Raw genomic sequence first — 27454 nt, forward strand, 5'->3', positions numbered from 1 at the left:
CAGATGTAGTGCAGAATGGTTTTCTTTCGTATTTTCACGAACGTGACATGCTATTTCAGTCAGTCTCAGTATAATAAGTACTAACTTTGACTTAACTAGCAGGACAAATACGAATGTTTCCGAGAATATACTACTTATAATAAACTAAGTAGGTAAGTATTATGCACTACATCTCTTGTAGCATATAAATTTTAGACGTTTTGGAATATGTTACTCGTCACGGAAAATTACATTCTTTGTATGTATGGAAATAGTAGACAGCGCTATCGAGTAAATAGTAAATAGTATTACTTGTACAATTTCAAATACGTACTCATAGTACATGTAGTAGTAGTAGTAAAACACTTTATTGTACCAGAAAATAATACAACACACAGGAAAAAAAGCTTATTACAAGTACAAAGGCGAACTTATCCCTTTAAGGGATCTCTTCCAGTTAACCTTTGAGCAATTGAGGGAGAGTTTGAGATGGTAGGCATACAGTACAAACGGCGCAGGAAACGGATTATAATAATATAATAATAAATCATTTATTTCGAGCAAGTTACACTCATAATATTTGTTAGTAAAAAAAATAACTGAATTCTAAGATATGTGTTAGTGCTTAAGCCTAAGAATACTTATAATTAATTATAACTATGTACATTTTCTTTTTTCTGAGTACGGCACATGTAGCCGACTGCAGCGTAGCAAAAAGGGGGAGTCCAACCTGTCCCCTATCATCTTCATGACGATGTTGGGGCTGGCGCGCACCCGGCGCACCAGGGATGCTGCTCTCTTGCGGATGGTGGCATAGAAACAATCGACCCTGGCTTCAGCGAACATCCCTGATGCGCTACAGAAGCGCGGCAGCCCCATCATCACCCGGAACGCGTTGTTATACTGGACGCGGAGAGCTTCGTAGGCTCGTTTCGTATATGACAGCCACATATTACATGAGTACAGTGAGGTGCAGTATGCTCTAAATAGTGTTACTTTCACCTCCCTGGTACATCGCGCAAACTTGCGGGCAATCATATTCGCCCGGACCGACAAAGCTCTCCGTTCTCTCTCTATGTCTTTATCGTCTTTGAGGTCTGCCGTCACTATGTGTCCTAAATATTTGAACACGTCCACCCTTTCTAGAACTTCCCCGTTTAGTTTGATGGGTGTTACTTCTGACGTTTTACTTCGGCCGACCTCAAAGACCATATATTTGCTTTTACATACATTATATTTCAAACCATGAGTTTCAGCGTATGTCTCACATACCTCTAGCAGCCTACGTATGCCCCCCACAGACGCGCTAAGCAGAACCATGTCATCCGCATAGCTAATATTATTAAGGCATACATCGTCAATATGACACCCGACATGCATTCTGCTAAGCGCATCCAGTAGCTCGTTCATATATAGGCTAAATAGAGTTGGTGAGCTCAACCCCCCCTGCCTCACTCCGCACTGCAACCTATACGGGTCGGAGAGTGTGTCTGCCCATCTGACACAGTTGACCTGGTTCCCATACCAGTACCTGAAAATGTTGATCATTCCGATGGGAAGTTTAATGTCTTCAAGTTTCTTCCATAAAATATTGTATGAGACCAAGTCAAAAGCCCTAGATAGGTCGAGAAAGCAGGCATAAATAGGCGAATTTCTATCAACGTAATATTTAATAGTGTGCTTAAGGGCCAATATTGCATTTTCTGTAGACAATCCTTGTCTGAAACCAAACTGGTTATGATTCAGTACTACATACTCGTTTAACCGCATGTTAAGCACACTATCAAATATCTTAGCTATTACCGTTGCCAGTGATATCGGCCTATAATTATTTACATCGGATAGATCTCCCGTTTTATTTTTTACAATAGGCACAACTATCGTTCGCATTAAATCGTCTGGCAAATAAGAATGCGTTACACATAAATTAAATAACATAGCTAACACTCGCGCTAAATGGGGACCTGCGTGCTGGAGATGTTCGATGCTGAGACAATCGTGACCCGGTGATTTTCCTCGAGACATTGCCTTTATCGCCTTCTCCACTTCTCGTGCAGTGAAAATCGGGCATGTTATATTTGTCTCAGCACTTCCCATCTCCGCATCATTCGAGCTTAAAGGAGACTTAACAAAAAAGTGATTCTTAAAAATATTCGAAATGCCCCCTTTGTCGCTCTCCCCGTTAACACTAACAGGCAGCCCAGACCGAAAGCTCATGCTATTTGTAGCTTTCCAGAAAGTTTGAAATTTATTTTTTGAGTGATGTTCGGCTATTAGGTCCATTTTTTAGGTAATAATAAATTATAACTACAATATTATTTGTTCTTCTTGGTGTGAGTGCTAAATATTTTATACCTGAGTACATGGTTGCCATCGTGTCTGTTTAAAAAATATAGCATATGCTTTTTACAGTAAATGACCTTTGTGTGCAGTACACCTACCTTAGGTGAACGGTTCACCGTGGACCTCTTCTAAACTGGCAACACACTTGGTTGCAAACATAAATGAATAGTTATGAGAGTGCGCTATGTGAATTATATATCTAGACACAAACCAAGCAAACAACTTATGTTTTTGTCATATCTAAAACCAATTTGCATTATCATGCTGAGAAGTAACACTACGAAAAAAAAACGAAAAGTATTTTGTCAGTTTTATACCGCGGTGAAGACCGTTTAAAAATTGGATATTGTTTTATAACAAAATTTACATAATTGGATCATTCTTCTTTCTACCGACAATGACCTAAAAATAAACATGTGAAACGAAGATATATATACTTGGTCACGCTAATTTAATTTAACTATAACATGTTTGGTCAACTTTAAATGCTAAACAATTGGTGTAGTTTCAAGTGTTTTGATTGGAACATACTTAGTATAGGCAAAAATGGCCCAATTTGCCCTACTTAGTAATTTGATACCTACTTCTTATATAAAATTTTTGTTATACTAATAGGCAGGTACCAACATAGATACAAACTATTTTAGCAATTGCTTAGTCTGTAACGGTGCAACCTACAGTTTAATTTTTTTGCTCGTGTTACAGGCCACACCCGTATACATAACTAGTATGTTTTTTGTGTACATACTTAAAATTGGCGAGGATTTAGCTATGGCTCATATACGCAGAGCCACTAGGTACCTATAATGAAACCATTGCTAAGTAATAAATATACCTACAGATAAACCGTTGCTTTTCCTTTATTAGGCAGGTACTTATTGTGAAAACCTTGTAGATCTGCTCTAGTGATATCAAACCTAAAAAAACGAATTATCACTTCAGTGTAAAAAACTTGACATCAGTTTTTTCTCCAACAGCCGGACGGAATGATAACATTCGATTGGACGACGCAGCAGCAGGCCTATGTACTCTCAGGGTACTTTTGGGGCTACGCCATCACTTGTTTGGTGGGGGGCACGGCGGCAGAGCTATGGGGGCCCAGGAAAGTGGTGTTCCTTACAATGCTGCTCAGCGCCCTTCTGACTACGCTGACCCCTCAAGCTGCAAGATTGCACTACTTGGTGCTGGTCGCGACTAGATTCGTCATGGGACTGGCGGCAGTAAGTGATTTGTAGTTTGGGGTTCTGGTTGCAACGCCGCGGCATCACGCGGTTACAATTTTAACTATTTTAAGCCCGTGTTGCGTTTGAAACTTCTAGATCAGCCATTCTCAAATGTGCTGCGCGGAGCCCTAGGGCTCCGCAAAACCTCTCTGGGGGCTCCGTGTGAATTTTGGTTGACTGATATGCGACTTCAACTCTCTTCCATAGAACTAAAGATTCCCCAATTGTAAAAATAAAAACAGTTCGTGTAATACCTCACATTTAGAATCTAATCTAGTGATTACATTTTATTATTATGATTAAGACTTACTATTATGATTAAAATTTTGAAAAAAACCCCGACCGTGACATACTCGACCGATTTTCATGAAACATGGCTAAGAACACTCCCGACTTACTCAGCTTTCAGACAAAAAAAACTAAATCCAAATCGGTTCATCGGTTCGGGAGCTACGATGCCGCAGACAGACACACACACAGACAGACAGACACGTTAAACTTATAACACCCCGCCGTTTTTGCGTCGGGGGTTAATAAAGGTTGCTATAAACTATTTTTTTTATTTATTTAATTTAAGGGTTCCGTCAGACAATTTGCTTTCCAAAAGGGTTCCATGGGAAAATAAGTTTGAGGACCGCTGTTCTAGATAATAATTATATTTAAGTGTAGGTAATATGTACTTGTATATTGTAAACATAGTATACTCATACTCACTTAAAATAAAATTTGGGTGGGCAATCTTGCCCGACTTGCAACCAAATCCCCGTTCTCTGGTGATTTGTCAAAGTGTTGCATATCGTGTTTACTAACCGCGCTGCGTAATCAATGATTATGCAAATTAGAAAACACTTACACGTTTATTTTATTGAGGTAAAGGTTTTTAAGTATATGGCAAGGCATCTGGAAGTCCATGAAATTGGAATGCCAATACTGTTCTTCTTAAAATGTATAAATACTAGAGGGCTGTAGAACATTGAAATACCTTTCAGATGACTTATCCTCTGGTAAGGAGCTGGATCGCATTTTGGTTGGCATATAATAGCAGGGGGAAATAAGCTAAAATTACGGCATAATTAATGGAAGGTTTTTTTAAATTGAAATATGTACGTTATAGACCGAAGTTATTTTTCATCAACCCTCCCCACTCCTCCCTCCTCTGCGTCACCCCTCTACCCTCCCTTAAAGTGCCGAAAATGCGGTTTTTCTCGATTTCTGATAAAACTGTTGAAGATACAGAAAAAGCGCGTAGGAACGAAGTAATCCTTAATAAATTTACTACAAATCATTCATTAACACTTTGGTTCTAGCACTTATAGTTTACGCGTGATCCGTCACGAAAGTTGGTCCTTTGCTGCAATCTTCTTTAGTGAATGTTAAGTTTTCGCCCAAAATGCATACGAAATCGTCGAAATTTGTTTGATATAACTAAAATATTGTAACTCATGACTAAAATAAAATTAAGGGGGAAAAATCACTACCATGGGTGGAATTTCCAATATGTCTTGGAATTCCAGTAACTATTTAAGACGTAATATTTTCACGGTAGTAGTCGCTAGGAGTACCATTGATCTATATAGTGTATCTATGACTGGGGATGAGCTTTTGGTAGCTGTTGGTAGAGCCCTGGAGTATCAATCCAGTAGCCGTGAGTTCAAGTCCCACCCATGGTAGTGATTTTTCCCCCTGAAATTCATTTTCAGTTTATAATATTTTAGTAATATTTGGGAGAAAACTTAACATTCACTAAAGAAAATTGCAGTAAAGGACCAACTTTCGTGATGGATCACGCGAAACCTATAAGTGCTAGAACCAAAGTGTCAATGAACGATTTGTAGTAAATTTATCAAGGATTACTTTTTTCCTACACGCTTTTTCTGTATCTACAACGGTTTTGTCAGAAATCGCGAAAAACCGCATTTTCGGCTATTTAAGGGGGGGAAGAGGGGTGACGCAGAGGGGGGACGGATGGGGAGGGTTGATGAAAAATAACTTCGGCCTGTAATGTACATATCCCAATCAAAAAAAATCTTCCATTAATTATGCCAACATTTTCATACATAGCTTTCCAGAAGCAACGGACTATAAGATGTGTCAATAAGTAATGTTTAACATTGATTTTGATGGCGCTAAAGTTCGCAAAAAAGTATAATTTGGAGGTTACCGTTAAGGATAACACAATGTAATTCCACGTACTGATGCCAAGCAATTTAAATGTGCGCGTGTATTTGCAAATCACGTCACCATGTGTAAGACATCCCGTTTCATTTCTTTGGTTGCAGTTTTTGCTGTACTGTACAGTCAAGTGTAAAAATAGTAGGTGTACACATCTTACCTACTCAAAAATATGTCCCATAGCATCTTAGTCCGCCGTAATAAGGGCGTAGTACCATATTTATGAGACCCATGATTGCCATGGACATATTGTCGTTTGCCGTGTCATTAAAAGTTAAATTTGTAACTCGTCGTCATCGTCGTGATTGCCACTCCCTGAATTGCCTGTCATATCCAAGAAGACAGTTGTAGGCCACATTTCCCAAATTTAAAGATACTCACCCTAACATGACTATATATTTTAGAAACTTGTAAATTTGTACGGAAACACGAAAATTTATTTGCCAGCCCTCATAATCCTGAACCTCAACATCATAACTTACGCATCCGCAATAAACTTATTCAAGCAGTTCCAGCTAACCTTCATATGTTCAATAGAGGCCCCTATTCCATGTCCATCCGAATATACAACCAGATCCCCCAGTATATAAAAAATGAACACAAATATGTTAACTTTGTAAATAAACTCAAAACTTATCTTGTTAATGAATGCCCATATACTCTCCAAGAGTTCATGGACAATTAAATAACTTATTTATTTATTTATATGAAGCGTTAATACTTAAGTTTTGTTTTTACCTAGTAAAATGTGTAGTGTTAGTGTTTAATGTAAATGTAGTTATAGCATATAAATATGTTGCCACGCCCTAATAGGGTCCATGAGCACACCTACTTTGTAACATCTTATAACACCATGGATGCAATAAAGAAATATGAATATGAATATGAAGCCCGCTTAGCGGTTGATAATGGTAATGGTTTGTCTCAATTTTTAAGAGGCAAAAAATGTTGTATCTAATATGTGGTTAAACAACAACTTTATCCTCTTGTAAAACTAATAACCATATTGTCCAGGGTTTCCTGTTTCCCGCCCTCCACGCGCTCGTGGCGCACTGGGCCCCGCCCGCGGAGAAGGGCAAGTTCGTGAGCGCGCTGCTAGGTGGCGCCATCGGCACAGTGGTCACCTGGTCGCTCACTGGACCCCTTATCGAGAACTACGGCTGGGACTACGCTTTTTATATTCCAGGTATTATACTCGTACAGTCATTGAGTGTTAATATATTATTTTAAACATAATATATGTGTAATTACCATGAAAGATGTCCCACTTTGTAGCTTGGCATGAGGACTATTGAGGACGCTTTGACAAATAGGTGACCTAACCACGAAATTAATACTTTGTTAAAAACCCGGACGTAGTGGACCGATTTTCATGAAACATGGTTGAGAACAATCCCGACTAATTCAGCTATAAAACAAAAAAAAACTAAGTCTAAATCAGTTCATCCGTTCGGGAGCTACGATGCCGCAGACAGACACACACACGAACAGACAGACAGACACGTGAAACTTATAACACCCCGTTGTTTTTGCGTCGGGGGTTAATTACCTACTCGTATAAAACTATAAGCTATAAATTGTCACATTATACGTACACGCATTTGCGGCAAAATTACAATATCCTTAATGTTTTTACCATAAATATTTATGAAACTTATTTGAGTTACCTACTTCAAACTCTGTTAATGCTATTTCTAAGATTATTTTAAAATTTTCTTACAAAAAGAAAAGATAGTTGATAGGTTATTGGTATTAAAGGTAAAATTGATTTAAGTAACTGTTTTATTTCGAAGCTGAGTGACTCAATTTTCCTCATACAGAGTAGTTTTATAGCTATGTTGTAATTGAACCTATGGCAACAATATTTACTGTATTCAAAGCGCGTCAAGAGGTTAGACATTCAAGATGTACACACTTATAGGTTTGCATAATGTCACAACATTCAAAACCGTTATGTGGTACTACTGGTATATTTTGTTGAAATGAAACTGCTCGATGAGTCATACTCGATCGGACCGCGCGACTTGCCTATATTATCTCAAAGACCTAAGGGGGGTTGACTTTTACATTTTAAGGGCTCGGAAATCTGTGGACAACTCATACCAGTGATTGAACGACGAACAGAAAAGCAAAGTTCTTACATTTGATTTTACACGGCTGGCTAAGACTGTTCGGGGCAAACTACTAATATTTTAAGAAAAATATGAACAAATGAATACCTTTGACGACCGGTCTGGCGCAGTCGGCAGGGTCACGCCTGCTGCGCCGCGGTCCCGGGTTCGAATCCCGGCAAGGGCATTTATTTGTGTGATGAGCACAGATATTTGTTCCTGAGTCATGGATGTTTTCTATGTATATAAGTATTTTATTTATATATATATATATATATATCGTTGTCTAAGTACCCACAACACAAGCCTTCTTGAGCTTACCGTGGGCCTCAGTCAATCTGTGTAAGAATGTCCTATAATATTTTATTTTTATGCATTTCAGTATCCCAGACTGAGGCTTAGGTAATTATAAACTTTGCACTTTGGTTCTAGGAGCCATCGCTTTCGTCTGGTGTGTGGCGTGGTGGGCTTTAGTGTACGACTCGCCAGTGCAGCACCCGCGCATATCCGACAAGGAACAGAAGTACATTCTCGAAGCAATCGGCGATAAAGTGCAGCAAACCTCACATAATAAGGTAAGATACCTTTTACAGTAAAGGATTTGTAGTGCCAGGCGATAATTTGGGTGATCAATTGATCATAGCGTCTCGGGCGATACTTCCTAGAATTATTAAGAGCTAAGATAATAAAACATCGTGAAAGTCAGCTGCTATTTCATCGGTGAGTTCAAGCCCTAAACTCACCGACGAAGCGCCATCTAACTGCTGCTGCTGTTATTTTCATGGCCGTTAACGAACGGTACGAAGTATCGCGCGGGAGGAGTATCATGGAAGCCTGTTCGGGGCTCGGGGTCTAAAATGGAGCTCGTCGGTGAAAAGTCCTGACACTAGAAGTATGATTAAATTAATTTGGTTTATGATGTTGTAAGTGATCAATGATCATCTAGAAACAGTACACAGCTGCGTACCTATACCTAGAAACTAAAATTATACACAAGAGGACACCGACTGTAGGTACGAAACAAGATAAGACATTATCCGATAGACAACGAAAATATTACGGTGAACGTGCACAGTTAGTTCATCATTCGATTCTTCATCTGTTGACTGTCGACAGCTGTCGATGGCGTCGATTCAATATGTCAATCGAATCGACTACATACAATAATTGTGATTATTCCGTTGAAATGTTATACGTGCGAAAGAAGGGCATGACATTTGAATTTAGACGCGCTCTATTTATTTTGCTATTGTATGACGTAATAAACTAACCTTTAAGGTACCTATATAAAATGTATGTAACGTTCACATAAAGATGTTTTCCGTATTAAAGATATCTTATGTTTAGTTGTTTACGGTAGCAAGATTTTATTATCACCCAGTAGTTCCAACGCTCATTACCATCATTTATCTGTCAGCTTTGTTTTATAGTGTTCACTAAGGCGCCGTTATCTAATTCTACTGAAAACAAGGCACGTAAAGTGCAAATATTACGGTTTTACGGTTGTAAAATGCACATTGTAAAACTAATGGAAATGTATATACTTACTTAATGGTTTGTAAACTAACTTGTAAAATTTGTTACCTATGTAGCTTTGTAGCTATGGATTTAATATTTTTTAACATGGACACAAAATGGATAAGGATTCCTACAAAGTACGCTAATAAAATGCACTTTTTCCATGAATTACATGAATACTTAGCACGAAAAATATGATACATATAGGTATATAGTTATCTACATGCGTATTCAGATTTTAATGATTCGATCTGGTTTTGATATGGATCGGAGTTATTACTGACGTATCAATACTTACTTAATCCGTATATCTATACACTAATTCCTCATTATCAATTATACCTACTTTCATTCTGGTGTCTTCATCATCCTCCTTGCGTTATCCCGGCATTTGCCACGGCTCATGGGAGCCTGGGGTCCGGTTTGACAACTAATCCCAAGATTTGGCGTAGGCACTAGTTTTTTCGAAAGCGACTGCCATCTGACCGAAGGGTAAGCTAGATTATTGGAATTAGTCCGGTTTCCTCTCGATGTTTTCCTTCACCGAAAAGCGATCGGCAAATATCGAATGAGATTTCGCACATAAATTCCGAAAAACTCATTGGTGAGGTTCGAACACGCGACCTCCGGAACGAAAGTCGCACGTGTAAGTACGCTAGGCTACCAACTGTGGGTGTCTTATATACCTAATTTATTTTGCTACAGGTCGTGCCCCCATTCAAGAGCATCCTCACCTCATTCCCATTCCTAGCGATGGTGATCCTCCACTACGGGAGCAACTGGGGCCTCTACTTCGTGATGACTGCCGCACCCAAGTTTGTGTCGAGCGCGCTAGGCTTCAACCTGACGTCCACTGGCACGCTGGCGTCGCTACCGTACCTCGCTAGGATGATCTTCTCGTTGGTCTTTGGTGCTATTGGCGATAGGTAAGGACAGTTGAAATACTTAAACAACTACTTGTCTATGTCTAATAAATCAATCACATGATCTCACGAAAGCCATGATCTTAATTGTAGTCTAAGTTATTTTTATACTGGCAATAACTGTTACTATGTATGTCGTTTTAGTTTTTCTAAATTAAAGTAGACACAAATAAAATTCGTATATTGTTACACACTAGATCATGCACAATTTCAGTGCATGATCTGTGTGTAACAATATTTTTAATAATGATTAGAATAATTATGAAACATGATTTTTAACCCCCGACGCAAAAACGACGGGGTGTTATACATTTGACAGTCTGTCTGTTTGTTTGTCTGTCTGTCTGTCTGTGGCATCGTAGCTCTCGAACGGATGAACCGATTTAGATTTAGTTTTTTTGTTTGAAAGCTGAGTTAGTCGGGAGCGTTCTTGGCCATGTTTCATGAAAATCGGTCCACTATGTCGCGGTCGGGGGTTGTTACAAAATTTTAATTTTGTGGTTAGGTTATTTAAAGTACAGCCGACGTTGACAGTCCTGGCTGCTAAAATTTTGAGACGATATTTCAGGGTTAGAGTTCCGCCGAAAGCGTAATTTTTTTTTCTTTTCTCTTGTACATACTTAGTATAGGTACTTAACATTACTTACATACAAAATCGTTCCAACCGTAAGATTATTGTTCAGTGATATACGGAAATAATAATTTATCCCATTACACTGTATTTTAGTCGTACAGTGTTATGTATAGCATAATATATGCCTATTTAAGTATATACACAGCTGAAAATCGTTGCCTTTGTCTGCCTTAGTATAGTCATATGACTAATAGTTAACAGAAAGTAAAAATCATAAGAAATGTAAAACACATGTGTTTTTTACAAGACATGACTAACATTATGAATACGTTAGGTATTAGGTATAATATTTCTAGTGTTTCAATGAATTATTCAAGCAAAAGAATTGTTTATAAATATTAAGTTTGTCAAGTACATACTTATTTGTGGGTATGTATACTCGTAACTTATCAGAATAAAATTAATTTATCGTAATGATAAAACGCAGGAATTCAAACGTACTTTCACTGAATTCACTTTATTTATTCAAAATGTTTTTTTTTTTACAAATAAGCTACTAAATACGATCGTCAATTCGTCACCAAAACAGGAAATACCAATAACATTGTACTATATTTTAGTAATATGTATAAATGCATTTGCTCAGTGTTCAACTCGTACATACCTTAATCAGGAATTCCATATTTGGTACTGCTTACTTACTTATTACACTGAAGGTTACAATCTCGTTACAATCTTATTTCCTTTCCAGAATCGTGAAACAGAACGTGGTATCAACAACCTTCATGCGAAAATTCTTCTGTCTCTTCTCCCACGTACTACCTGGTCTCCTACTAATCGGCCTCGGCTATACTGGCTGCGCACCTGTCCTCTCTGTCGCACTCATTACGTTCTCCATGGGTTCGAATGGGGCAGCAACACTCACGAACCTGGTGAACCATCAAGACTTGGCTCCGAACTACGCGGGGACGCTGTATGGGATCGCGAATGGAATTGGAAATACTGCTGGATTCGTGACGCCATTAGTGACAGCGCATTTCACTAAGAGTGGGGTAAGATTTCATTTTCTTTTCTTTCTCTTTTAAATCTGCAAGTGTGACAGAGAGTCTATTTCTCTTACGTGGTTCATGATAAGCCCTCATAAAAGTATACGAGCATTTAGAATTAATCATACTCAGTAGTTAGGTACATAATACATATATTGTTTTTTTTGTTTTCCGTTAAATTCGACACGTTGTTAGGTTCATTATCAGGAACCATTCTGTATATCACTTTTAGTTAAATTCGCAAAAAAAAATTTACATCGTTTTCATACATAATAAATGAATTTATTAATATGAGAGACCCTTAAGAATTACATTCAAGTTAGTGTCAAGTGATTGACGGCACATGTCAAAACAAATAACAGTAGGAATTGGTAAGGGCTGTCACACACGTGTTCAGTAATTATCTTAATTTTTTTAATAACTCGTTAACCGTAAAAGTTAAGACGCTTGTTTCTTAGAGAAATTAAGTGTATCTGATCTAAAAAAACCTTCCCTTGAAGTTAACGGAATTCAATAAAACCGGCCAAGAGCGTGTCGGGCCACGCTCAATGTAGGGTTCCGTAGTTTTCCGTATTTTTCTCAAAAACTACTGAACCTATCAAGTTCAAAATAATTTTCCTAGAAAGTCTTTATAAAGTTCTACTTTTGTGATTTTTTTCATATTTTTTAACCATATGGTTCAAAAGTTAGAGGGGGGGACGCACTTTTTTTTCCTTTAGGAGCGATTATTTCCGAAAATATTAATATTATCAAAAAAAAACCGGCCAAGAGCGTGTCGGGCCACGCTCAGTGTAGGGTTCCGTAGTTTTCCGTATTTTTCTCAAAAACTACTGAACCTATTAAGTTCAAAACAATTTTCCTAGAAAGTCTTTATAAAGTTCTACTTTTGTGATTTTTTTCATATTTTTTAAACATATGGTTCAAAAGTTAGAGGGGGGGGACGCACTTTTTTTTCCTTTAGGAGCAATTATTTCCGAAAATATTAATATTATCAAAAAACGATCTTAGTAAACCCTTATTCATTTTTAAATACCTATTATCCAACAATATATCACACGTTGGGGTTGGAATGAAAAAAAAATATCAGCCCCCACTTCACATGTAGGGGGGGTACCCTAATAAAACATTTTTTTCCATTTTTTATTTTTGCACTTTGTTGGCGTGATTGATATACATATTGGTACCAAATTTCAGCTTTCTAGTGCTAACGGTTACTGAGATTATCCGCGGACGGACGGACGGACGGACGGACGGACGGACGGACGGACGGACGGACGGACGGACGGACGGACGGACGGACGGACGGACAGACAGACATGGCGAAACTATAAGGGTTCCTAGTTGACTACGGAACCCTAAAAACGATCTCAGTAAACCCTTATTCATTTTTAAATACCTATCCAACAATATATCACACGTTGGGGTTGGAATGAAAAAAAATATCAGCCCCTACTTTACATGTAGGGGGGGTACCCTAATAAAACATTTTTTTTCCATTTTTTATTTTTGCACTTTGTCGGCGTGATTAATATACATATTGGTACCAAATTTCACCTTTCTAGTGCTAACGGTTACTGAGATTATCCGCGGACGGACGGACGGACGGACGGACGGACGGACGGACGGACGGACGGACGGACGGACAGACAGAATGGCGAAACTATAAGGGTTGACTACGGAACCCTAAAAACAGGGTGTATACACCCGTCGATATATGAACATCTGTCCTGGTAGGTACCTATATTCATAAACTCTCAACTCATTTGGCTATATTCTGCTTTTTATCACTAGTTAAACTGATTCTAATATGCAACGAATAAGTTAAAATTACTAAGAATACTAAATAACTAAACTAATTTATTATACGGCTATACGCGATGTTCAATTTACACTGCACAGCCCGCAAATGAGTCGATAATTAAGAGGCTGTTGAGAATGTACACTTTTATAAATGCAATAAAATCTTTAGGTAATTAATCTGACTCTGTAATGGAAACATACAGATTGATTGTAACAAATCAACACGAACGTAATACCTTCTCACCATTAATCGATCAATTATCTAATAACAATTGTATTACAGAACGGCTTCTCAGAATGGCGGCCCGTGTTCATGACCGGCGCTTCGTTGTACATCGCTTCGGCACTCTACTTCATCTTGTTCGGCACCGGGGAAACGCAGGAATGGAACTATGTACCTGTTGTTGAAGAGGAGGAGAGAGATAAACGGCCGGGCGCGAATTCTAATGATAGTACTGTTACTATTCCTGTTAAATCATAGATACGTGACTAGGTAAGTGTTGTATGGAGGTTGTATGTAATGAAAATGTCTGTAAGTATTACAGAGCAGATGATGACAAAGATTTAATAGAATTCCGGGATACGCCAAGAGGATAGTAGAGAAGCGACTTAAAATGTAGCTACAGCTACCAAAGACATATGTAACTCCGTATAGACAGCTACAGTCTAAGAGAAAAACGTACCTCAGAACCATATAGACGGTACGGTGGCCTAGATGGCGTTCCACCTTTGGGGGACGCTCGGCTAGATGGCATTAATATTAATATTTGACATTTTAACACATCATTATCAAGCTAACAATATGGGCCAAATGGTCAAAACTTAGGTTTAAAAGTTAATAAGCTTGTGTCGAGAGATGGCAGTCTATGTATGCACTGTGATTACAGATTTTACGTTGACAGTAATTCTCTATAATACTTGATCCTCTTTGCAGCTACTAATGTGTTTAATATGTTACAGAGATATCCACTTACAGCCTGAAATAGAGTAGGTAGATGTGGAACTATTTTTTTTATCATAGCAACCCTTACTGTTTTCATACAAAAGTGACTTAATACTAGGTAAAGGTATATTGAGTCAACAGTTGTCACATGCAAAACTGTTTACATAGATAGACGGTGGCGCCCCTAGTAATATCTACTATATTCTGCCAGGATGTAGCTGTTCTATTTACAACTGTTTGTATAATGAGGAGGCACACTCACAGGTTATGACAGATGGCGCCACCATATTAGTCCATTGCACAGATAAGGAAGTTCATACGTGAGAGCGAGAAGAATTTTTTTTTCTCTCACACATATGAATGACAGTGACATGCCTAGACATGCACAGGCGCCGCTTGGCGGGATAAAATGTCAGTGTGCCTCCTCATTACGGTGTCAGGTCTCATTTAACAGTTCAAAATAACAGTATAAAAATTTGATTTTGAAAGGAGGAAGTTGGAAAAATACGTAGGTATGTTGATATTTACATAATGATAGATGATAGTGTATCATCGTAGCTTAGCTTCGTATAAGTGTTGGAAGTATTTATGATAATGCGTAAGCAAAAGGTACATAGAAAATTAAGTACTTAGTACGTAAAGAAAATTGTATAGAGAATTGTTAAGTAGGTAGGTACCTATTGCGAGGGTTTACTGGTGAAACCCGATAAGTTGAACAAACTGATTTTTTAAATTCGAACTATGTGCAATTTCCAGAATGTTGTAGTTTCAAGGACAAATTATCTCTATTTATCGGGTTTCACCAGTAAACCCTCGACTGGGGTTCAGAAAAATGTATCAAAATTAATTTTAAATATGTTACATGACGTAAATGTAAGTATTAAAAATTAAATGTGATTAATGTAACCTAAGGTGGGAGAAGAAAGAAGGGTTTTTCATGCGGGATAAGATAGAAAGCCGTTATACTGAATATATTTTGTCTTATCTCTCAAGAAAAACTGTTTTCCCCCATTTTACCTTATCTTAGTTTGAAATCGGCTACTTCAAAAGTAGACTTGATAATTAATTTTGCCTCTATTAAAAAAAAAGTTATACTTATATAAAATAGGGCTCAAGCATACCTATTAAAGTGGTAAGCTGATGGTTTGTTATGATTGAGGAAATATTTATATGACTGTGATGAATTAAACTTGCACGTAAATGTAAATTATTTTTTAAATAAATTTTATTGACTATAATCGTTGGGTTTTCATTGTCTGCACCATATTCAGATGAATAGTTACAGTAGGTACAACATACTTGAATGTATCTCGTATGAATATAATACCTATGCATGTTCATATATACATAAATAGGTATATTCATGCGATATCCTATGTATTCGTACTACCTATTTACTCAAAATCATTTTGATTTGATATATAGAGTGCATTGGGGTAAATTCGAATTATTTCCCCGTTATCAAGATTTCGAAATTACCTATTTGATATTCGAGTCTTTATGTTCAGGGCTCTCCTACTTGGCAACTTTATGTAAGATACTCGTCCTAAGTAGGTATAGGAAGTCCTCTATAAGAGTTGAGGCGGCACAATATTTTAAAACCATATTTTAAAACTCTTCATGAAGTCGTGGTAGGTGGAAAATAAGGAGAAAAGAAAGTCATCAAAATTTGAATATCATTAAAATTGTTTAATGTATTTTAGTAAATTATAATAGGTACAATCATACTTACATTATATACACAGGGTTACCTACCTTTAAGTCAATAAAATATATTTAATATTTCTCTTACGATATACATGACACATAAAAATTATAGGTTTACGTATTTTCGAAGACACGACAGGTAAAATCTATAAAACTGCAACCCGCGGCAATAGTCCCTACAGATCGGGAGGTACATTCACACAAGAAACATCGATTTACTATATTAGCTTTGCAAACTAATCTTACGTCTTTGGAAATACATCACCAAAACTACTCGGGTTATGGTCACAAAAGATACTCAGGCGGGATTCACAAGACACTGCTAAAATATAACATCGCTATGCATATTAAAACGACACGAACTATTAAAGATTTCTATATAAAAGATAACATATATTATTATAATTTTGATGAATAACGTCCTCAATGTCAGTTAAGTAGACCAATAAGTATAATAATTTGATTATTGTGATTTTTACTACACCGCAATCAGAGATATATCTAGGGGAATGCTAATTCCCCGTACATTTTCTTACTTTCAGAAGTAATTCATTTCAACATTTGCATGTGAATATACATGTTCATTTTACATGATTGTAATGTTTCTGATGGCAGCTCGTTAACTCGCCAAGATTCAACTTGGTGTGGTTAAAACACTCGTGTATAATAAGGTACCTTCTTGTGCTTCAAACAGCGTTTAAACGTAGGATTCCGACTCGGTGTCAGACTCGGAACAGTCCAAAGCTAAAACGTTTTGGTCAGTTTTGTCAGCACCATTTGGCGGGTCTCGGTACACTGGTGGTACGGATTTGGACCTCGATGCCTTGTCGTCTTTGTTCACGTGAACCGGTGGGAACTTCTTCAGTACTCTCTGATATACCATCTTCCTCGGCGGCACCGGCGGCGGCATGTGTGGCGGCTTCTTGTTGTTATTTTGTTCTTGCTCTGTTGTGTGGTACTCCGGGTTCACCGCCGTCGGTGTAGCTTTGTAGATGTCAGACGCAAACATGTTGTTCGATTTCTCTTCGTGGAAGATGTCCCGCCTACGGTTGTAAACGGAAGTGTAAAGAGGCTCGATATACTGGGTTGTGTAGCAGTTCTCGAACGAGCTCTCACTGGCGGGGGACTCCGTCGATCGGCTGTTGAATGAGTTCTGCGGCTGATACAGCGTGTCGCTGCTGCTCGAATCGGTGTGCAGAATAATGTTTGCCAACGATTTTGAGGTGTTCAACTTATTATTATTATAGTTGCGATGTCTGGATTTTTTGCTTTCATCCGAATTATGAATGTTATCCACGTAGGAATATACCTTTTGTAAAGGATTCATAAGTTTTTCTCGTGCTCTGTTGTCAGCTATTGGTGACGCCGTACAACTTTTGGTGCACATGTGGGCGGGATCGAAGCGTCGTTTGCGGCAGTTGTTTGCGTTGTTTATAATATCGTAGTTGCCGTTCCGCACTTTCTCAGAGCTGCTGTTAGATTGCCCGTCTTCACTAACTTCTAAACTTTTCGTCCTCGCTGCTTGACGAGACCAGTCATTTCTTGTAAAAATGGTGGCTGCCGGTGTTACACTACCATCGTTATTTTGAGAGGATTCTCCAGATTTCTTTGTCATTTGTCCGTATATGTTTTCTGGCTGGCTATTGTAGTTCGCACTTTTCTTTTCCCACCCAGTGTATACTCGCGAATAATTAGTATTAGCCAGTATATCGGCATGCGCCTGATACTGGGTTTGTCGCTGTATGCTCTCAGTAAACATGGCGAGGTCGTGTAAATTGCTGTATAAAATATTTTCTTGACTAGAAACCATATCGCGTTTTTTATCCATTGGTTCCTGTTTGACTTCTAAAAGATTATCGGAACTCTTAGCTCTATTAAAATTCTTATTCGTTATGGTCTTATCTAAATCCTGGGTTTCAGAGAACATACTGTAAACCTTTGAAGTACGAGCAGCCTTAGAAACGTTGCTTCTCGGTGGCTTCTGTGGTTCAAGACCTGTGATATACTTCGCGGGACTTTGACCATAAATGTCTGCTGTCGACCGCTTGACGGCAGTTTTGGAAACGTAATTTCTTTCGTCGATATTATTTGAGATTCCAATATTAATCGAATTGTGAACATATCGTTCCCCAATGTAGGGAGTCGTGTACAGCTCTTCATTGACGGTGTTGTATAATTCTGATTTGTTCGAATATAGGTTCTGTCTGTGCGAAATCTGAGGGAGCCCGTTGACATTGTGGTTTTCTGCAGAATATCGTGATACCATTTTATTCTCCTGTTGTAGATTACACGTTGGGGCCGACAGGCTGTGTAGTATATTGCGTGGCGCTGGACTGTTTCCTCCGTTGCTGTTTGAATCGTCTTCTGACAGTGTCAGCCCGGAATCTCGGCTCAAGGATAATTTCTCCTTTCGAGGTGAAGATAGCTCCATTGAGTCAAGTGAAATTCCAACCGAATGAAGACTATCGCTTTCTTCCGCGCCGGAGTCAAGCAATGCATTTGAAGATTCGGGGCTGCCGCTTCCCAGAAGACCCGATATTTGTGGACCGAAAAGAGCTTCAGCTTTCACTATTAAAAGTTCTACGACCATTGGCACTGCTTTGGGAGCTTTGTCACAGGAAGTGTTGGGCCACAGAAGACTCGGGCCAACACACACGCCGAGGTTCATGGGGCACATCAGGTTGATATTTGACTTCTTAGCGATGGCTTGGAGCAGGCACACGAAATAAGTCAACATGTTGTAGTGCGATTTTGGCAGCTTCAACAATAACGAGCGTACAGCATTGACTTTTTCCGTTTGAGGCAAACCTGTAACAATAAAATATGCTAAGTTATTGCACTGTTTTTACAGCAAGTGACATTTTTAGGGCTTTTAATATTGCGTATTTTAATGCGTTGTCTCGTAATAGAACTCTTGATCGCCTTGAATTATACTTATTTATTGAACTAGTTTTAATTTAATGCCAAGGTCTCGGATGCGATGTAAACATTCGTCGAAATAATAATTTGTTGTTTTTTTAATCTCGACTTACCGAGTAGTTGTAACCAGGACGGGTACAGATCGGCAGATAGAAGCGGCTGGGGCAGGGCGCGGAAGAATTCCTTCACTAAAGCAGCCAGTAGTAAAACGGGTGCCCGGTCTAGTTCTGCGCAACCTTCCGCCCAAGGGCCCAGGGTATCCAGCTGAAAAAGATAAACAATTTACGTCAGTATTGCTATGCACTTAATACCAAAAGTTAAATAAAATTTGATAACTGAAATAATTTTCAAGATGGCGATCATTTGCGTTGGCAAGTGGCTATCTGAGCAAAGTTATGTGTAATACTTATCCCCTATTCTTAAACGTTGAATGAAAAAAAAGTACACAATACCTTATCTCTGAGCAGTCTCAAGGCCTTCGCGTTAGCGCTCCTCCGGAAGACTCCATGCGTGACCGGCGCCGTGGCGCGCAGGCGCTTGAGCGCGTGCAGCAGCGCCGGCGGCGGCGTGCCGTTGCACAGTCGCGTGAGCGGCACGCCGAACAGCCGCCCGCCGCGCCGCAGCAAGCGCAGGCCTCGTCCCGGCGTGATGCTGCCGCTGTTGACGAGAATGGTTTTATTAGAGGACTGTCCAAAAAGTAGTGTTTTGTTACAAGACGATCGACAACAATGGTCATTCATTCCGTTCAATCGTTCAGGCGCATTCGGTTTACAGCTCGTCCGAACAACTGAGGCATAATGTACAGGAGGATTTTTAATGATATCGGGATCTGGATGCAAAGAAGATTGGCGCCCGCAACCCCAGAGGGGTTGTTAGGTGCGTTGCCGGCATAGTGAGAGTATGCTCTTTTCTTGAACTTTAAAACTGCCATACTTTAGCATGAGACAACATGATATGTGACCTTTATACTATCATTTGGACAGTAATAAGTCAACCTAAAAATAGCTCTAAGATGGTTGATCTAATTTAAACTGACCCATTAAACTTTAATAGCACCCAATAAGCATTCTAATTTGATTGAATTAAATATTGTTTGCGACAATTCATGACTCACCGTGGCCACAGGTCACATTTTTTTTAAATGTGGGTGGATTTAACTTGAGCATAGAAGGCCATCAAACGTAAATATTGACCACATAAAGACGAAGATTTTGTGTCTTTACATGAATGAGTCATAAGTGATACCTCACTTCTTCACTTCTTCTCTTATGACGCACCGGCCTGGGGTCTGCGATTTTACGACAGTTCACATCTTATAAATTGCTGTGAATTAGCGTTCCATAAGCCTTTTGTTTACAGAACATCACAAAAGCCGTAGGCAGAGAATAAACAATACCTAGTACAGAAAGGACATTTTCCTACAAATCTACGAAGTGTGACACCGGTCGAGAGTCTAATCGTGTTGTCCATTCCTAATGCATGTCTTTTCCAATCTCTTTGATATTTACTTAGGGTTGCCAAAAATCAACTGTGGACGTCAAATGCTACGTAGCAATGCTGAGACGAAAGTAGCCGGATTCACCCAAAGCGAATCGTGTCCGACCACTTCCACACATTATATCTATGTATGTTTGTAAACAAGAATTACTTACTTTTTTAATCCCTGATTCTTCTTTCTTAGCTCAAACACCAAACCGCACGGGTTATTCTTGGCATTTACGTGTTCCAAGTCGAAACCATCTTCATTCGATAACGTTTGCCTTATTCTAGACATCTGGAAATAAAATAAAAATGACATTAGTGTTAATGAGAAAATAGAACATTAAGTACCATTTTACGATAAAAGTGTTGGCCCTCGGAAGTTTCGACCAGACAAGAAATGAACGACTTTGCGGGCAAAGAGCACCATCTGTACTGAAAATCTAGTAGGTAATTGGATTGATATGTAACTTAAATGCCTTAAATGAGTAGGTACTCCACAAAGCTTCGAAAAATAGAAAATAATTATGCTTCCAGCGGGACTTGAACCCTTACCACTCGAACTCCTACCAATGCTCGTAGAAGTATCGATAGCAGACAGACGTTTCTGCTTGTAAAAAAGTTTTTCAGATTTCCTACCTGTATGGCATGTGGTCTTTCGATGCCCTGCAAAGCAGTAGGCGGAGCATCCCTCGATATTCTCACGCAAAGCGCGAATTCACTCGCCGCCCCCCATCTTCCGTCTCCTTCACTCTCGCCTTCAGCTTCAGCATCTCCTTCTCCCTCTGTCCCACCATTTTGTAGAACATGTAATGCCTGGCGGACGACACAGCGGGCGCTCATCTCTGGACCCACGGACACAGTTTTGCACTGGAATTTAATAATAAAATGTTAAATAATCGTCTAGAGAAATTTTCAGGAATAATTAAATGTTTGTAAAATATTATACTTACGAATTCGATTGAAGACGTTAAGTCTTTGTAAAAGATCTGGATGTTAGTTGACTTTGGTTCCGTGGACAGTTGAGCAGTTAAAGCGTTTTGAATTTTCCTGCAACAAAAAAGAACACTACTTAGATAAAACGGTCTGGTTCTTTTTATCTGTCGCTTTTCGGTGAAGAAAAATATTTCAAGAAAACCGGACTATTCCCATAAGAAGGGTGCCTCTTGAATAGTGTAGGCATAGGGTAAAAAGCCGAAATAGCACATGGAAGACCAAGATGATAAAAATAATTCTGTGGCTAATCTACTGGGCACTAGAAGTTATATTCTATCAAAGTAAAAGAAATTGTAGACAAAAGTTTAAAAAACGAAATACGTCATACCTGTACCAGGTATCTCTGGTAGCTTGCGTAGGGTACGTGGCAAGATAGTTGGCGACGCCAGTCAGCGTCGGCCATCCAATCAGAAACCCAGTGTCATCGCCATCAGGCAGCGATATCCACATCTCAGCCAGCCTGACGCATTCCTTTAGCTTGAAGCAGTTGTTGCCTCTCGACTTGCCGACTATCAGCAGGTCGCTGAACAGGAACAGATGACGATCAAGCGGTGGGGACGTGTTTCCCAAGGGGCCGAGCTGGACTGGTGCCTCCATGATGAAGGTGCGGGGTGAGAGGGAGGTGGTGCTCGCGCTGACTGTGCCACCGATGTCCAAGCTTGGCCTCTTGCGAAGGCTTTTCGATTTCTGGAAATTGTAAAATACCTTTTGTGAGATAAAATTGGCAAGGTAGGTAAGAGCTACTTTAAAGTAAGGCTTGGTAAAACAGGATTGAAATAATTTTGTGCTTTACAATAAACATACTGGTAATCACGTCAACGGGGCTTAACTTTGTAAGGGGCACCCTTCACGGGCATCTCGTGAGCAACAGCCTCTATCAACATCTATGGAAAATAAGTTGCTGCGCCCCGCCCTTGCGCCAAGATTGTGTCGAACAGAGAGGCCATAAAATTGACTAGACACCAAAATTTAGAAGACGCTAGTGGAGAGTAGTGAATGTACCAGGCCCCGTAGCCGAATGGCATTTCTCCGACGCCAAACGAAAGCGATACGCCGCTGGCTCTGTCGCGCCAATACGCAAGCGCGATAGAGATAGATATCTACTAGCGCTTCGTTTCGTGAGCGTTTCGTGAGCGATTGTGCCATTCGGCTAGCCACCCTGGTACCTACTGAGAAGGGAAGAGGTTCTGCACGCGCTCTGGTCCGAGAGCTAGGTGCTTGCACTGGGCCAACTGTTAGATCTAAATTCAGATGAATGTATAGGTTACCTGCGCATGGTGCGAGGCGAGCGCTAAACATGATATTTGCTGTTTGGCCGCGCATGGGGCCAGTTACAGCTGCGGTGTGAGTGGCCCTTCAGGCCGCGCCACTGATCACTCACACCGCACACGACAACCTAATCACCTAGCACCCGTGCGGTGGTAGGTCACCTAGGGCGGAGGGCCCTGTGTGGCGTCGATGAACCTTCTTCTATGTTTCTCCCAGTGGGGGCGGCTGTTGTAAAAGAAGGCTTTTGTTTTAAAGGAGGATGGTTTATGTTTTGAGCGGAGATCTTTTATAATTTGTGCTTTCTTAATTTGGGCCGGGGCGTTATTTCGTCATCCGGGTCTAGCAAGATATGCCTCGGCCTACGTACACCTTTCCTGGGAGGAATCTCAGGTCGCTCGTACTGGGCCAACCGCTCAAGCTATCAGTAGATGAATGTGTTTACCTGCGCATGGTGCGAGGCGAGCGCCGCGGGCGCGTCCGCGTCGTGCAGCGCGAGGTAGTCGTGCGGGAAGAGGTCCTGCACGCGCTCGAGGTCCGAGAGCCGCGCGGCGCGGCGTCGGGCGCAGCCGCCGCCCGCCAATCGCTCGTACTGGGCCAACCACTCTAGCTATCAGTAGATGAATGTATAGGTTACCCGTGCCAATCGCTCGTACTGGGCCAACCGCTCGATCTGAAACAAAATAAATAACGTTTTCATTTTTGATATAGATAGCATTTTTTATATCATGATAAGTAAAGTAAGTGCAGCGCACTATATAGGTTAGTGAATTCTGCTAGATTTTTAATTACTCGCGAGCCTCTCTTCTCATGGTTAAAATTGGATCTAAATGAAAACGTGTCCTTTATACCTAGCCGCTTGAACTTTCCAGCAACTTGTTGTTCAGAACTTTAAAATAAATTACGTCCATTTTTATACTGACATATCGCGTCTATCGTACCCACTTAGATATGATTTTTGATGTAGACAAAGACATTAAAGTTCGAATCAGGCCGCAATTGTGCAACTTAAGTTACACTTTACATTAACATTAACCGTAGTTACATTCAGGTTAAGGGCATACAAATGATAAGGCACAAGTTAAAAACAAACAGCGTTTCATCAACTCTCGGCCAAAAACAATGGCATGTATAAACTTAAAGCATTACGAAAGAAACGCGCCTCCCGATAGTTCATATTAAAAAGTCATGTAAGTTATCTACGATGATTGGTATCTTACGAGTTAAAAGAACAAAAACGAAAAGAAAATGATGGTGTAATCTCACATCCGTCAAGCATTATCATTCATTACCCGTGTTGCCTATTGAAACGTAACAATTGTAATCTAAATTCTCATCGCATCGTATGAGCAGCGAGGTCCTGAGGGTGACTCCCGACTCACGGAGGGCTCTCGACCGTGTCCACGACAATGCTACCTTATTATACAGGACAAAGGACCGTGAGACTCTTACACTTATTGTTACTACCTATTCAATATCGAAGCACAACGTCTATTCAACTCCGTTATAATTTTAGGAATCACACTATGATGACCATTCAATGACACTTTAAGAACAAAAGTAGTGCAATAGTTATGCGATTGTTCGCAATAGCTGTGACTAATGGTAAAGCGCTGCATTACAGTTGGTTATAAGAACCTCATTAAGGCAGGGTCTCAACTTCTCAAGTGACTCTGATTCGAATGGAGTCGTGTTCAGTGGATCGTAAAATTATGCGTTTGAGTCACGGGCAGCATTACACTTCGAGTTACGTGCTATCTGACTCCATTATGTTCTGAGAAGTCGCACCGAGCTTTGCTTATCATTGTGATATTTTTAATACCTCTATTTTATTACATGAGACATCCTCTTTATAAAATTGAACTACGCTACGCACGGATGAATATTAACAATCAACAACATTATTCAGCTAAGAAATATGTTCTACATTGCTGTCACTTGGCTGTTATATTAAGACCATAAAATTAGGTCTAGTGATTCAGTTCTCACTGTCAGCGGTACCGATCTATTATGTGCTGTTAGGTGCGAGGCTGTGATTATGTGTCTGGTGGTTATAACCGTCAGTTCACGGAGTTTTTCGTTTCAATGAGCTGACACGGCACCGTTACACGATCGCGATTACACGACACGAGTAATGACGACACTTAATACGCGCGTAGGTACCGATGTACTTTATTAACAACCTACAAATTTAGCTTACTTGCGTCAATTCACCGAAGAGTCAGGGTTCAATAAGAACGGACATCCAATATTGCTATTATAGTTAAAAAAAAAAAAACAAATGAGTACCTAAGCAAAAATATGTCCAGAGATTCAAGAAAATCTGTTCTCAAATTCCTGACGCCGTATAAAATTGGGCCACAAGCTAAGTAGGCGCTTAGAGCCTACATGATATGTTTACTCTCCAATCATCTTGTGTGTGAAGCACACATTTCACCTTATTTCTGTGTAAGTACTACGAAATCGGAGCATTACCATCGGCCAAGTACGAGTAAACGTTATCCGTGGACATGTTACACGGAACTGCACTTTCTAACTCAAATGTTTACTTTAGAGTAAATGGGGACGTATAGAACTTTTAAGATAAGGTGAACTGTCCTAAAAGATAGATAAGGCGGGGCTCGTGCGATGCTCGTGCTTTTTACGCCGTCTACGCTTTTGACTGAATTATATTTATCTTTCACTACGTTTCCTGTTAGTAGGCACGCCTTCGTCTTTAAGTTTGACATAAAATTTAAGTACCTACCTAAACATGCTAGTTAATATTGATACTTCTACAAGAGGTGAGCCAGTGTCCTCTTTCTTGTATTTTGTTTATTTTGTGGGAATCATTAAATTTGTATAGTGACCACAGACGGTCATTAGCCGATCGTATATGATATTAAAACCCGTATAAAACTCAAACGAGAGATCTTGGACAACCTGATTTAACGGAGTATGTTGCGAATTTCTTGATATATAATTGACCGAACGCAACACTTGATACTTAACGTAATAATACGTTTACGTAATACACCGGTCAAATCTTACATGAAAATCGGCTAAAAAAACAAAGTGTGATGTAAAGCTGGATTTTTGGTATGTTATTTGGAGTCCTTGGGGGAATGTAAGACTATATTTTGCAAGCAAAAAAAAAGTGTGCTAACTTCGTAATTTAAAAAAAAAAGTAAAAATTCGGACTTTTTTTGGTTTTTATTTTTTTATTAAAAAAACTATGCGTTTTTGGTCAAAAATTGCTTTGTAATGTTGAAAGCGCATTAAATTTCAAACAGTTTGACATCTTTTTTATCAATGTCCGTCAAATAGTTTTCGAGATATGAAGCGTCAAAAAAGGTTAATTTTTGACGCATTTATAAAATGTAGCGTTTTGCCAATATTTTAAGACAAATATCTGCAAAATACTTCATGATATGATATATAATATATATGATATGATATATAATATAAAACAGAATTAGTTAGATTTTACTTTTTCCTTTTTGAGGGTCCTGGTTCTGCATCTTGATGGCACAACTCCTGTAGTGATAGAAAGTCCACTTGAGTTGTATTTGACTACCAATTGCTGTGGAATAAACTACGGGAACGGAAAGCGCCCACGCCAATTATTAAGATACTGGAGAAGTGGTATTCCCAGCAGAAGAACGTAGTAAGATGGAAGTCAACTCTGTCCACAGCCAGCGGGCTAAACTGTGGCGTGAGACAAGGAGGCAGTATGTCTCCGGCTCTCTTCAGCGTGTACATGGATGGGCTGTCGCAGGCTTTGACCAGTACCGAGGTTGTCTGCTCCATCAATGGGCAAATGATAAATCACATCGCTTATGCAGACGATATGGTCCTACTAGCACCATCTGTGGGAGCTATGCGTAAGTTACTTGCAGAATGCGAGAGATACGCCAGCCAGCATAACATGAGATACAATCCGGACAAGTCTGAATTTATGCTCATGGAGGCAGCACATATGCCCACACATGTACCACCTCTTTTGCTTGATGGAGTTCAATTGCGGAGAGTACACGAAGTCAAATATCTTGGCCACATCTTGTTGTCCAGTTTAAAAGACCAGGAGGACATAGAAAGGCAGACGCGAGCCACCGCAGTAAGGGCAAACATGTTGGCTAGAAGATTCACCAAATGTAGTGACAGCGTAAAAAGACAGCTGTTCCTCAGTTTTTGTACAAGCGTGTATACTGTCGAGTTATGGCCCGACTACACCTGCGCGGCGATGAGAGACCTGCGCGTGCAATACAACACATACTATGTACTGATATTTCGTTAAACGGAGAATACTATGATTCGGGCACGTCCACGACAACGCTCGTGAGATTGCATCGATGTTATTGACCCTCAGTGATATGCTTTAAAAACCAGTCCGTACAAGAAGAATTTCGGAACAATCTGATTCAATTAATGAGGGTTTTCTACTCGTCAATATTTTTTTCCGCCAAGCGGCGATCC

The 27454-nt window shown here is 39.6% G+C and overlaps 2 protein-coding genes across 2 annotated transcripts in view; one reads left to right on the top strand and one right to left on the bottom strand.

Annotated features, from left to right (window-relative positions):
- LOC125231141 (uncharacterized transporter slc-17.2-like) overlaps nt 1-14191 on the top strand; it is a 39087-nt gene extending 24896 nt beyond the window's left edge. The window contains exons 4-9 of the mRNA XM_048136501.1: nt 3300-3542; nt 6732-6903; nt 8261-8403; nt 10052-10272; nt 11595-11895; nt 13973-14191. Coding sequence (XP_047992458.1) covers nt 3300-3542; nt 6732-6903; nt 8261-8403; nt 10052-10272; nt 11595-11895; nt 13973-14170 — 1278 coding nt within the window. The 3' untranslated portion in view covers nt 14171-14191. The remainder of the gene's footprint in view (nt 1-3299; nt 3543-6731; nt 6904-8260; nt 8404-10051; nt 10273-11594; nt 11896-13972) is intronic.
- A 2109-nt stretch (nt 14192-16300) lies between these two features.
- The window catches only part of LOC125231275, a 229675-nt gene continuing 218521 nt past the window's right edge, over nt 16301-27454 (bottom strand). The window contains exons 4-12 of the mRNA XM_048136714.1: nt 23640-23672; nt 23445-23576; nt 22062-22420; nt 21691-21787; nt 21377-21607; nt 20911-21032; nt 19711-19915; nt 19372-19522; nt 16301-19147 (exon numbers count right to left, since the gene is read on the bottom strand). Of these exons, the coding sequence (XP_047992671.1) occupies nt 17037-19147; nt 19372-19522; nt 19711-19915; nt 20911-21032; nt 21377-21607; nt 21691-21787; nt 22062-22420; nt 23445-23576; nt 23640-23672 (3441 nt within the window). The 3' untranslated portion in view covers nt 16301-17036. The remainder of the gene's footprint in view (nt 19148-19371; nt 19523-19710; nt 19916-20910; nt 21033-21376; nt 21608-21690; nt 21788-22061; nt 22421-23444; nt 23577-23639; nt 23673-27454) is intronic.

The sequence above is a fragment of the Leguminivora glycinivorella genome, chromosome 11 (genome assembly GCF_023078275.1).
Source record: "Leguminivora glycinivorella isolate SPB_JAAS2020 chromosome 11, LegGlyc_1.1, whole genome shotgun sequence".
NCBI lineage: Eukaryota > Metazoa > Arthropoda > Insecta > Lepidoptera > Tortricidae > Leguminivora > Leguminivora glycinivorella.